We start from the raw sequence: 13273 nt of genomic DNA, 5'->3' as shown, positions 1-13273 counted from the left end.
TGGCGCTCAGTTTTCATTTTCTCTGGGAATGTTATCTCTATCACAGCACCGGTCCCGGTTCTGCACGGCCCTCGTGCTCACTTTGGCCTACATGCGGGTTCTCGCCCCTTCCCTGAGGAGAAGCGCGATGGGTGTCTGTTTGGCTCTATGAAGAAGAAAAAGAGCATGCGCCTGGCCTCACAGCTCAGTTGAGGAAGACTACTACTCCCAGAAACTCTTTCCCCTCAGGCAGGAAGTTCCTCCTCCTCCCTCCGCGAGAAGCAGAGTGAGCATGCGCAAAGGGAACTGGACATGCGCAAAAGTCTACGCGGGCGGAGCCTGGACTGCATTTCCCAGTAGGCCATGGGGGCATTTTTCGTCCCCGCGTGACGAGTGATTTCCGGCGCGAAGGGGCGGGGTAGGACGCGCGGCTGAGCCAGCAGCCGAAGCCGCGAGGGGAGCGGTCCGGTGGCCGGTGGGCACCAGCCGCCATGGAGGCAGTTCCCCGCATGCCCATGATCTGGCTGGATCTGAAGGAGGCTGGTGACTTCCACTTCCAGCCCGCTGTGAAGAAGGTGAGAGCGCCTCCCCCTCCCGCCACCCCCCGGCGCATCTCCGTCGTCTACCGGCGCGTGATGCCCCTGCGCGACCATCACCTCCCCGGACCCCGTCTCAGGGTCCCGTGAGGCCAGGAAGGGCCTCTGCCGGCTTCCCTCAGCCTGGCCCAGCCCCTGCGCCCGCTGACCACCCCCCTCCCCCACCCTCCCTCAGCTGACACACTTGTACTCGCTGGAACCCATTTGCCGACTTCTTCCCTAAACCTTCCGCGCTTCTGCACACTTTCTCAGTACGACGCCCTGGACTCGGTTCTGCTCCGCCCCTCCTCCACGGTACGACCGCGCCACGGCCGTCCGGGTTGGATGGCTGTGCCTTGCCCCTCTATACGCTGGCGGTCCACATGATCCGTCTGGGACTGAACGCTGAGGACAGCTTAAGACGTTTAAGACGGGGTGCCCGGTGACTTCATATCCAGAGGGATGCCTGAGGTCTCTCTCACACTTAGTGCAATTCTGTATGGTTTTCTCAGAAGTATCCTACCTGGAAGTCCTTTTGGACCAAAGGATATAATCCCCTATCATTTTTGGGGGCGTTACTGTTTTTCATGGAATCTGGGTGGTGCAAACGGTTAGTGCGTCCACCTACTTACTTTAAGGTTAGCGGTTGGAATCTGATCCAGAGGTACTTCAGAAGAAAGGTCTGGCGATCCATGCCCAAAAAATCAGTCCGTGACAACCCTGTGGAGTACAGTTTTACCCTGACACACATGGGGACACCATTAGTCAGAGTGGGCGCTAAGGCAACCGGTTCTGGTTTTTCATAACTGCCCAGAGGGTGTAAATGGTCTTGTAGCTCCCAGAGAGATCTTACCAGTCATCGCGTTGAACCGTCAGTTGGACAGGACAGACAAGGAGGTTTGGCGTTAACTGAGGCCTCTGGAGTGATCAGGTGTGGTGATTGGACATCAGGTGCCCTCTGAAGATGCCCATGGATGTTTTTGGGAAGGCCAGCTGGTATCATTGAGGGTCAGAGCAGAAGTGAAAAGGAACAACCAGGAGGGTGTTGCAGGTAGTTACAGGTGGTTACAGTGCAGCAGCTGCCAGAGTAAGTGCCAGACAATGTAGATTGTGCACCAGTCATAAGGGGCTTGAGAAGAAAAATGGGTTTCGAGGTGGTTTCCCAAGAAGCTGTCTCCCTTCCACTCTTCTTATTGCCATTCCTAAGTTCAGACACTAACGACATGTATTCCTTTGAGTTCATCATTTAGCTTCTTTAGGCCTGTTTCCTCATCTTTAAAACCAGGAAATCAGACTAATTTCACAGTTTTGTTTTTTTCCACAGACTTTAGTCTCTTCTCTGTTTGCTGTCTCATATAAATACAATAAGATGGATTTTCCTAAAATGCAGCAAAACAACTCTGTTTTCTTACAGAATGAATTCCCATATTCTTAGTTTGTCATTCAGAGTTCTCCCTGACCTGGCTCAGTTTTATTTAGGCCCTACTATGTGCTTCTGAGGAAACCCTGGTGGCATAGTGGTTAAGAACTGTGAGTGCTAACTGAAAGGTGAGCAGTTTGAATTTACCAGACGCTCCTTGGAAACCGTACGGAGCAGTTCTACTCTGTCCTATAGGGTCTCTGTGAGTTGGAATCGACTCAACGGCAATGGGTTTTTTTTTAATGTGCTTCTGAAAGGAGTCCTGGTGGCGCAGTGGTTAAGAGCTCGGCTGCTAACCAGAAGGTCAGCAGTTCGAATCTACTAGCCGCTCCTTGGAAACCCTGTGGGTGCAGTTTTGTGGGATTGCTATGAGCTAGAATAGACTCAACAGCAATGAATTTGGTTTTTTGGATTCGCTTCTGAAAGGAGCCCTGGTGGTGCCATGGTTAAGCACTTGCTTGGCTGCTAATGAAAGGTCGGTGGTTTGGACCCACCAGCTACCCTACAGGAGAAAGGTGTGGCAGTCTGCTCCTGTAAAGATTGCAGCCTTGGAAACCCTGTGGGGCAATTCTACTACTTCATGTAGGGTTGCGATGAGTCAGAATCGACTCAACGTCAATGGATTCGGTTTTTTTATGTGCTTCTGATACAGGTAGTCCAGATTCTGTTCATGGCCACTTGCTATTCCCTTAATATGCTCTGTATGTTCCCTCTTGGGCACCTTTGGTCATGGAGTTCCTGCTGCCTAGAAGAGATCTCAACTTTGCCCTGTGGGGCAGGGATAGGGCCTTTCTTTAATCTCTGTATATTGGTTCTGTCCATCTTTCAAGGCCCAGTCTAAGCACTGTCTCTTCGAGAAAACCTTCCTTAATCCCTTCATCTGAGTTAACCCCTTCCTTCTCTAACTCTTTTCATTCTTTTCCTGATAACAGTTTTATGTGCTAAGTTTTCCTTATGTATTTCCCCTGTTCAATTTTAAGTTTCTTGAGAGGCATCTCCATGTTCCTCACAGTCTAGCAGGGTACCTTCTCCATAATTGGCTCTCAGGAAAAAGTTTCTCAAATGACTGAACGACAGTTCACATTAGAGATGGTGACCACAAATGTGGAAATCAAGTGGATAAATTCTTAGCCCATTAATTCCCAGGAGATACTTTGTTTGAACTTAACCTTTGCTGCTATCGTCCTCACTCCTAGCCAGTAAGGTATTATGTGAGCAGTGACTTCCCTGGGAGCCTGTAGGCCTCCTTGAAAGGAGTCGCCATTTAACCTGAAGTGGCATCACCTGCTCAAGAAACTATTTCTTAGACAGCAACTCTTTTTCTTTGTTTCCTCTTCTTTGGGATTGGGAAAGATACTGCCGTATGATAGGCTAAGAGCATGGCATGTATTTGTATGAACCCCACTGAAAAGAAACAGCAGCCTGTGGGTAGGCTGGTCTCGGGAATGGCCATCCCCTTCAGGGTACCCTGGAACTCCCTTCTTTCCTGCAGAGGAGACTGCAGCCACTGCAGCCTGGGAACTCTTCCTCACCTGAACCCCGCCCCAACACATATGCACGTGTGCACCAGGGGTGGGTTATCCAATAAGCGAGGTAAGCCTAGGGTTACTTGTGCCTGTTTACTAATCTGTAGGGAACAGTTTCACATTTTTCACCGCATCAAAGATTCTGCTTCTAGGTATGGCTGGCACCTGTCTCCCAACCCCACAGCTCCTTCCTACAGAATCTTTTCAAATTTACAATCCCTGACGGGGCAGCTTACCCAGTGTTTACCTTGTTTACTTGGTAATCTGCCCATGTGGTGAAACTCATGTGAAATTGTTCACTACAGATTGATAAATAGACAGAAGTAAGCCCGTGCTTACCTTGCTTATTAGATAATCGGCTCCTGGTGTGTATGTGAACACACATAGGTGTGTGCACACACACGAAAATGAGAGTACCAAACACACACACACATGAAAATGAGAGTACCAGAGGCCTAGAAGGGCCCAGGCTGCTAGGCAGTGCGGTATGGGATGTTGTCAGTTCTCTGTGGTGGGGACCTGTCTTATCTGTTAATCACAGATCTGAAGTCACCCAGCCAGTCTCCTGAGCCTCTCTGCCCACTTGTGTTTCACAGTAAAATGACTTCAGGCACAGATGACCTGGATTGTCCAGTTCATTCTTCTCTGACTTTGATCTCATACACCAATATCCATTTCATTTAGGACTTAGATCATATTCTGTCCTTTACTCAGGAAATAATAAATACTTATGTGTAGAGAGTGCTTGACAAGTGTTGGTTGAATGACCTGGTCCAGTTCTTGGGCCCTCTGGGAGATGTAACTGGAGTCCTCAGTTGTGTTGTTTGGACCTGCTGAGGGGCATTTAGAAGGGATGTAGCAGAAAGGACTTGAGTGTCATGTAAGGGTTAGACTAGGCGATAAAGGCCTGTTTTCATTCCTGGTGCTTTTGGCTGTGACTTGGATTCAGGCTTGCTGATGTGGACCAAGGGGCTGAGATTTCTCTTGGCAATACTCTCTTTTTCTGAATGCAGTTACTCATGTTTGAAATTCAGTAGCAGAGCATATATTGTATTAATTAAAAATACAGTATGTGGGGTTCAAATTTGTTATGTTTCTGTGGAGCAGCCCAAGGAATGTCCCATGTTTGAGTGAACCCTGGAAGTGGAGGAAAAAACGGAACGTAATATGTATGGTTAACACAGTTAATGCTTACATGTGTGATGCTTTTTACTGCTTTTTTTTTCTGTGTTGCTTTAATTAAAAAAAAAAAAAAATAGCACCATGAAATTCTAAGATGCTATATCAAATCAACATCTTCAGGGGGGCGGGGGGAATGCATACACAAAGGAATGGGGATATGATGAGATTACTGGGAATATCCAGTAAAAGAGAAGGGTGATGCTGAGGGGATATTCCTGGGTTGTTGTTACCTGGCATTGAGTTGGCCCCCAACTGTTGGTGACCCCATGCATCACGGAATGAAACACTGCTGGGTCCTGCACCATCACTATGATCGATCCCTGAGTTAGGACTTGGGAAATCTGGCTGGGGTCCTAGCACTGCCATTGCTCATCTCTGATTTCCCATTCCTCTATCTGTAAAAGAATGGCAGCATCCAGGATGGGTGTTCCCAGTAACCTCATCTAGCTACAGAATTCTGTGCCATTTGTTGCTCAGTAAAAGCGCAGTATAGCATCGTGAGAATAGCACAGACATTGCAATCTGACTGTGGTTCAGGATCCATCTCTACTTGATAGCTGGGTGACCATCAGCTGCTATAAATGATTGTATAACTAATCTGGTCCTCAGTTTTCTCACCTGTAACTTGGAGCTAATAATACCTTGTAAGCTTGTAAGAATCTAAAGAGTTAATACATTTGAGTCCTTAGTACAGGGCTTCACATGTTGAAAGCAGTATATTTAGCTGAACATCTTTTCATGTTTAGGAAATAGCTCAAGTCCTTATGACAGTACTGTGAGTTAGACATAGGTAATAGTAACCCCATTTCACAGAGGAAAAAACCAAGCCCAGATCTCATAGTGACCCAGTGCACATGCAGGATTTAAACCCCATCTTGGTATTTCTGTCTGGAAATGACCTTTCCATTCTTTTTACTGTTTTTCACTTGCAACTCCTTCCTTTCCCCCTTTTTTTTTTTTTCTCCTTTACAGTGACTCTGATCCCTGGAGATACTCTCACTTAACAATAGATCTTTCCATAGGTCTTCTCTCTCTCTCTTTTTTTTTAAATAAATTTTTCTTGTGCTTTAAGTGAAAGTTTACAAATCAGGTCAGTCTCTCACAAAAACCCATATACACCTTGCCACACACTCCCAATTACTCTTCCCCTAGTGAGACAGCCCGCTCTCTCCCTCTACTCTCTCTTTTCGTGTCCATTTCTCCAGCTTCTAACCCCCTCCACCGTCTCATCTCCCCTCCATGCAGGAGATGCCAACATAGTCTCAAGTGTCCACCTGATCCAAGAAGCTCACTCCGCACCAGAATCCCTCTCCAACCCATTGTCCCGTCCAATCCCTGTCTGAAGAATTGGCTTCGGGAATGGTTCCTGTCCTGGGCCAACAGAAGGTCTGGGGGCCATGACCACCGGGGTCCTTCTAGTCTCAGTCAGACTATTAAGTCTGGTCTTACGAGAATTTGGGGTCTGCATCCCACTGCTCTTCTGCTCCCTCAGGGGTTCTCTGTTGTGTTCCACAGGTCTTCTTTTGTTCCCTCACAAAAGGACCCTTACCTGTTCCAAAGCCTGGGTAGGCCCCCAAGGCTCTCTGGTCCTCCTCCCACCCCCATCGCCTGTTAGATGTGTCGGTGTGCTGGGGTACTGTCATTGCCTTCTGGTTTCTTTTTTTGTTTTGCTGCCATTGAGTCGGTTCTGACTTTTTTTTTTTTACGTTAGGTGAAAAGTACAATCTCTTCATACAAAATTTTATGTTCATATTGTCACGTGACACTAGTTGCATTCGCTACAGTGTGACAGCACACTCCCCATTTCCACCCTGGGTTTCCCATGTCTATCCAACCTGTCATTTCCTGTCTTTTCATCCTGCCTCTGGACAGGAGCCATACATTTGGTCTTGTGTATCTGCTTGAACTAAGAAGCACACTCTTCCTGAGTATTATTTTGTGTTTTAGTTCAGTCTTGTCTTTGTGTGAAGAGTGATCTTTGGGGTAGTTTTAGTTCTGGGTTAACAGAGTATCTGGGGGCCATTTCTTCTGGGGTTCCTCCAGTCTCAGCCAGACCATTAAGTCTTTTTATGTGAATTTGAGTTCGTTCTATCCTACACTTTTCTCCTGCTCTGTCGGGGGCGCTTCTGTTATGTTCCCTGTCAGGGCGGTCATTGGTAGTAGCTGGGTACCATCTAGTTCTTCTGATCTCAGGCTGATGGAGTCTCTGGTTTACGTGGCTCTTTTGTCTCTTGGGCTAATATTTTCCTTGTCTTTGGTGTTCTTCGTTCTCCTTTCCTCCAGGTGGGTTGGGACCAGTTGATGTATCTTAGATGGCCACTTGCCTTCTGGTTTCTTGCTCTTGGTCTGTGGTGGCCAAAGTTCAGGCTTGACTTGCTTCTGGGCTTGCCTTCCCAGGCTCTGCCTTTGATCTGTCAGGAGCTTTAATCAGACTTGGTTCTGAGCTCTGCAGAGTACTGGAGCATAGAGACTGTGAGAAGGTCTCTGTCACTTCCTTGTCCTAGGACCTTTAGCCAGCCTCTTTCCTCTGTTCAGTAGGGGAGTGGGCAGCAGTCAGAGGATTTTGTCAGGGTTTAAATATCCTGACTGCTCCACTGACTCACCATTGTGGCCCAGGATTAGTTTTCTCTTCCCAATTTTTCAGTTGTTTGTAAGAACCATATTTAAAAGATAGAAACGAATTGGTATAATGAGTGATTAAGAACATGGGCTCTGGGGTCCAAATGCCTGGGTTTCCGTCATAACTCCATCAGTTACTAGCATGGTGACCTTGGCAAGTACCCTAACCTCTTTGCATTGGTTTCCTCATTTGTAAAATGAGTATGATAGTTTCAGCCTCATTGAGTTGTCGTGAAGATTAAGTGACTGTTAAGCACTCAGCACTGTGCCTGGCCTGTAGTAGGTGCTCAGTAAGTGTTTGCTGCTGATGATCTTGGAGGGAGAATGAGATCTATGTAGAAGGTAACCTCTAGGGACAATCTGCTGGGGACGGGGTGACATCTCTCCTCTTTTCCATTATGTGAACAGCAGGGACAGATGTTCTCAGTGAGGTCTGGAGTCTCTTGTCTCTAGGACTCACAGGTGTTCCTCTAATTCCTTTGGCCTATCTCCCACGTGGCCTCCAGGCTCCACCTCTAGCCTAAGGGTGGGCAAACTGAAACCCCGTACTAAAAAGGAATTAATCAAAGAACACATCCCCATTTAGATAGTCAAGTTATACACTGTAGCCCAGGCTGCGTTTTATATTTGTGTTTTGTGGTGGGAGGAGGGGTGAGAGAAGCAGGGGTTGGAGCTGTGTCGCTGTTAGAGAGATGATTCAGAGCAAGGATTTTTAACCAGGAGCCCAGAAATGAGCTTCAGAGCATCTGTGAGCCCCGAAAAGTATGGACAAGTTTCCGTGTTGATGCACAGTTGAATATTTCTAGAGAGATTTTTTTCATGGCTTTCATCATATTCTCAAAGGACCCAGAAAAGGCTAAGAATCACTGATCTAGGGGAAAGTATTTTTCAGATACCATTTATCTCTTTAGTAGTTCTTAAAACATTTGTTTTCCAGATTTCACACATACGGAAATGTTGGAAGAATAATACAGTGATCACCCAAATACTATCTATATATGACAGTTATATTTCACTGTATTTACTTTATTTTTCTGTGTATGGATATATGTGTGTCGTGTGTGTTTATATATGTAGACACACACACATATATGTACACACACGTATACACATACATACATAAATCAAACCAAAAAACTTATTGTTGTCAAGTCGATTGTGACTCATGGCGCCCCTATAGGACGGGGTGGAACTGCCCCATAGGGTTTCCAAGGAGCAGCAGATTTGAACTGCCAACCTTTTGGTTAGCAGCCGAGCTCTTAACCATTGTGCCACAAGGGACACACACCCCTCATGAACCCTTCAATTTATAATTTTTTTATTCTCCAAACTCATCCAGTCAGAGTTCCCATATTGTATTTAGCTGTTCTGTCTCTTTAGTCTCTTAAATCCACAGTAGTCCCCTGCCTTTTGAAGGAATGGGTTAGTTGTTTGGTACAGTGCCCTAATTTCTGAGTTTTTCTGTGACTCCTTTAAGTATTAATTTATATTTCTGTCCTCTGCGTTTCTTATAAAGGCGACCATTTGCTCAGTATACAACACATGTTATAAGGCCCCTCCCATTCCTTGAGGCACTTAGTGTCTGGGGTAGGGGAAATCACGGCAGGACCCTGCTGTGAGGTGTATCCTGATGTAGGCATGTCAGAAGGTGGGGAGAAAAGCAGGTACCTTTTGAGGAAGTGACATTCCAGCTGAGTCTTAGCAGGAAAGGGGGAGAACATATGCGCAAGCATTGAGACCTGAGAACAGTAATTACAAAGTACTGTTAGGTGAGTGACCTTGGGAGGTGCCAGAGGACAAACCTTGAGGGCTGTTGCGGGCAGGCTGTGAAGGGCGATGAACTGTGTGCTGAGGAGCTTGGATTTGTTCCTGGAGGCTTTGGAGAGTCACTACAGGCAGACCCTGGGTTACGAATGTCCAGTTTATGTACCACCCATAGTTACAAACCAACCCCCATAACTTTACGCCTGTTAAAAATTTGGGGCATATACAATGGTTCATAATAACAAATGGGTGCTACTTTGTGACAATCATCAAAACATTATTATTATTATTACCGTATCGTGTTAAAGATGTTTTAGTGTATCTGGAAGTGTTTAATGTTTTTTATGCATAGAAAGGTACACTATAGTACATACTGTGACAAATATTTCACTAACTGACCGTAGATACAAACCATACCTAACTGTTCCAATTTATGTACAAATTCTACTTAAAGACAGATTTAGGAATGGGAGTCATTGGTAATCTGGGGACTGCCTGTGTAGCACATCCTTTTTAGATCACAGTTTTTCTGTTTAGATTACAACTTTTTATATTCCGTAATCTCAACACCCTGAGCCAAGCATTTTGATGTATTTTTTCCCCAGATGTTTGTGTGTGTGTTTGTTTCAGAAGGATTTAAAGCTAGGAGTGACATCACTGTTGTGTTAGAAAGACAGTCCTGGCCACAAGGTAAGGGGTGGGTTTGAAGGGATGGATTGTCCGGGCCAGAGGTGGCAGGGGGATAGAGAAGAAAGCTTATGGACACAGGGACTTTTAGGAGGTAAAACCAGCAGGAAAAGAGGGGTCAGGGTCACAGGTTTGGGAAAGTGGCTAAACAGTGCTGTAAACAGCCCAGAAGTAGCCTCCCTTCTCTCTCCTCTCCCCATCCCCACCAGTGCAGGTAGAAGCTGTAACCTAACCTTCTGGATCCCCACATTGCTGATTCCTTAGCCACGTGTCATGGGCCCTGCAAAGGCACCCAGGAAAGGTGGGTGGGACATAGACATGGTGTGATAATGTACAGAGCAGGCCATCTCTTCTTGGCCTTTATCAGCCTTCCTTCCTCGCCACACCACCAACCTTGGCTAGGGCATCAGTGCCCTTAGTTTTTGTGGAATGAATAGATATGGCCCCCCAGATTGCTAATCAAGACAGCAGCTCTTGGAAGAGGTTGCAACAGGGGTAGTTCATTTCAGCTGCCTTGGTCTCTTGACTCTTAGATGAATGAGGGCCATCTGGTCCAGGCCTGTGTTCCAGGCTGGTAAGTGTGCACAGTGTCCAAGACAATCAACTCTTGAGGTGGTGAGTGCTGTCGTGAGCAGGCAGGTCAGGTCCTGTCTGATATGGGCCTTGACCTCCCCTTCCTCTCACCTTCTCCCATCATTCCCGTCATACTTTGTAGACCTGTCTTCACATACGAAGACGCTGCAGATCCCCTATTTCAGCAGTGCCCTTTTTCAGCCAGGAAGACAGGTCTGTGGGGAAGGTTTTGCACTCCCACTCTTGTGTGGGGCCTCTTCTGTTTGTGTTAGATTTGGGCTATGATTATGACTTTAGAACACAGCAAGGTTGCTCCTCAAGGGATGCTTGAATTTGTGGCTCTTTTTAGGATCCTCCTTAGGACTCATGTCTGGCAGCTAAGCTCCCTGGCTTCCCAGGTCAGCAGAGTCCTGGACTTCATAGAGTGGGCTGTAGCATTATGAGGACTACCTTTGGTGTTTACCCAGGGTCATCCAGTCTATTTTCCATTTTGCTCAAAGGAAGCCATCCTGGCTGTCAGCATCTTGGTGCTGCCTAGTTATTGAGGCAGAGTTCCACGGTGGTCCAGGAAATGGACTTGTGGTTGTGGGTCTGGACTCAATCCTCAGTCCTTGCTGATGACTGCCAAGGATTCAGAGGGCAGGGAGGGAGGGGTCTTATCTCTCACTAGCTGACAGCCTTCTCTCCCTCTTTAGTTTGTCCTGAAGAATTATGGAGAGAACCCAGAAGCCTACAATGAGGAACTGAAGAAGCTGGAGTTGCTAAGACAGGTAAGAGGATAGTATTTTTATGCAGGCACAAACAGGATTGGTTTGGTAGGGAGGTAAAGAAAGCGCATAGAAAAATGTTCTTACTTTAGTTAAGTATACCTTTATCTGCAAAAACAATGAAATTATTGGTAGGAAAATTTCAAAAATAATAAAAAGCAATAACTAGCTTTGGGTTAAAGCCCAAAGAAGAGAGATCAAAAAACCCAGGCACAATTTTGTGTGTATATAGGTATATATATAGGTCGGAAAACTAAAATAGGCTCATACATCACCTATACTGCTTTGTAGTCTTGTGTTTTTCACTTAACATATTTTGAATATGTTTTTGTATCAACAAATGCATAACAATATTAATTTTTTTATTATGGTGAAAATATATACAACAAAACACCTGCCAATTCAACAAATTCTACATACATGTTTCAGTGGCATTGATGACATTTTTCATGTTGTGTGACCATTATAACTATCCTTTTCCAAATTATTCTACCACCATTAACATAAATGCCGCATAAGCAAAACTCCCCCTTTCCCCTCCCTCCCACCCCCGGTAACCACTAATAATTTCTGGTTTCTGTATATTTGCTTATTTCGTATAAATGAGATCATATAATATTTGCCCTTTTGCAACTGACTAACTTATTTCGCTCAGCATAATGTTTTCAAAGTTCATCCATGTGGTGGCATGTATCAGGACTTCATTTCTCTTTATGGCCAAGTAAATATTCCGTTGTGTGTACATATCACATTTTGTTTATCCATTCATCTGTTGATGGTCACTTTGATTTCACCTTTTAGCTGTTGTGAAAAGTGTTGCAGTGAGCATTAATGTACAAGTTTCTGTTTGTGTTCCTGCTTTCACTTCTTCTGGGTTTATACCTAGGATTAGGATTGCTGGGTCATACGGTAGCTCTGTGGTCGGCTTTTTGAGGACCTGCCAGACGGTTTTCCACATGGCTGCATGATTTTACATTCCCAGCAGCAGTGGATAAGGGCTCCAGTTTCCCCATGACCTTGCCCACACCTATTGTTTTCCTTTTTTTTACTTGATCGTTGCCATTCTAATGGGGGCAAGGTGTTATTGTGGTTTTGATTTTGAGTCGGATTCAACTCAACAGCAATGGGTGGTGGTAGTGGCTAATGAAGGAGTACTTATGGCTCAGTGGTTAAGAGCTGGGCTGGTAACTGAAAGGTGGCATTTCTGATCCACCAGCAGCTCCTTAGGGAGACAGATGTGACACTCTGCTTCCATAAAGAATACAGCCTTGGAAACCCACATCTACTCTGTCTTACAGGGTCACTATGAGTCAGAATCGACTTGGCAGTAACGGGTTTGCCTTGATTAATGGCTAACAACTGGGTTCCTGGGTGGTGCAGAGGGTTTGTGCTTGACTGCTTACCCAAAGGAGCCCTGGTGGCCTAGTGGTTAAGAGCTCAGCTGCTAACCAAAAGGTTGGCAGTTTAAATCCATCAACTGCTCCTTGACAACCCTATGGGGCAGTATTACTCTGCCCTATAGGGTCGCTGTGAGTTGGGACTGACTTGATGGCAGTGGGTTGGATTTTTGGTACCTACCTAAAGGCTGGTGGTTTGGGTCCGCTCAGTGGTTCCGCAGAATAAAGGCCTGATGATCTGCTTCTATAGAGATCTCAGCCAAGAAAACCCCATGGAGCTCAGTTCTGCTCCATAACATGGGGTCACCATGAGTCAGAATTGGCTTGGTGGCAGCAGATTTGGCTGGGTTTAATGGCTAATGACATTGAGAATCTTTTCATATGCTTTTTGGGCATTTGAATATCCTTTTTTGGTGAAATATCTGTTCATATTCTTCGCATTTTTTATTTTTTTTGTGTGCTTTAGGTGAAAGTTTACAGCTCAAGTTAGTTTCTCATACAAAAATGTATACACATATTGTTTTGTGACATTAGTTAGAATCCCCACAATATGACAGCACACTCCGTCTTTCCCCTGTTTCCCTGTGTCTATTCAGCCAGTTCCTGTTAACTTCCTGCCTTCTTACCCTGTTTTTGGACAGGAGCTGCCCATTTGGTCTCGTATATCTGATTGAACTAAGAAATACATTCCTCACGTGTATTATTTTTTGCTTTATAGTCCTGTCTAATCTCTCTCTGGAGTGGGCTTTGGAAATGGTTTCAGTTCTGGGCTAACAGTGTGTCC

The 13273-nt window shown here is 45.7% G+C and overlaps 1 protein-coding gene across 6 annotated transcripts in view; it reads left to right on the top strand.

Moving 5' to 3' along the window:
• The first annotated feature begins 372 nt into the window (after positions 1–372).
• The window catches only part of PTPN23 (protein tyrosine phosphatase non-receptor type 23), a 44459-nt gene continuing 31558 nt past the window's right edge, over positions 373–13273 (top strand). For 3 of the 6 annotated variants that reach the window (XM_064274619.1, XM_064274616.1, XM_064274615.1), the window contains exons 1-2: positions 373–554; positions 11021–11095. In XM_064274619.1, coding sequence (XP_064130689.1) covers positions 471–554; positions 11021–11095 — 159 coding nt within the window. In that variant the 5' untranslated portion in view covers positions 373–470. Of the gene's footprint in view, positions 555–5671; positions 10054–11020; positions 11096–13273 lie in introns of those variants that run through there. The other 3 variants (XM_064274618.1, XM_064274617.1, XM_064274620.1) reach the window with 3 other exon arrangements.

The sequence above is a fragment of the Loxodonta africana genome, chromosome 22, assembly GCF_030014295.1.
Source record: "Loxodonta africana isolate mLoxAfr1 chromosome 22, mLoxAfr1.hap2, whole genome shotgun sequence".
Classification (NCBI taxonomy): Eukaryota; Metazoa; Chordata; class Mammalia; order Proboscidea; family Elephantidae; genus Loxodonta; species Loxodonta africana.
This window is presented reverse-complemented; position numbering and strand designations above follow the sequence as displayed.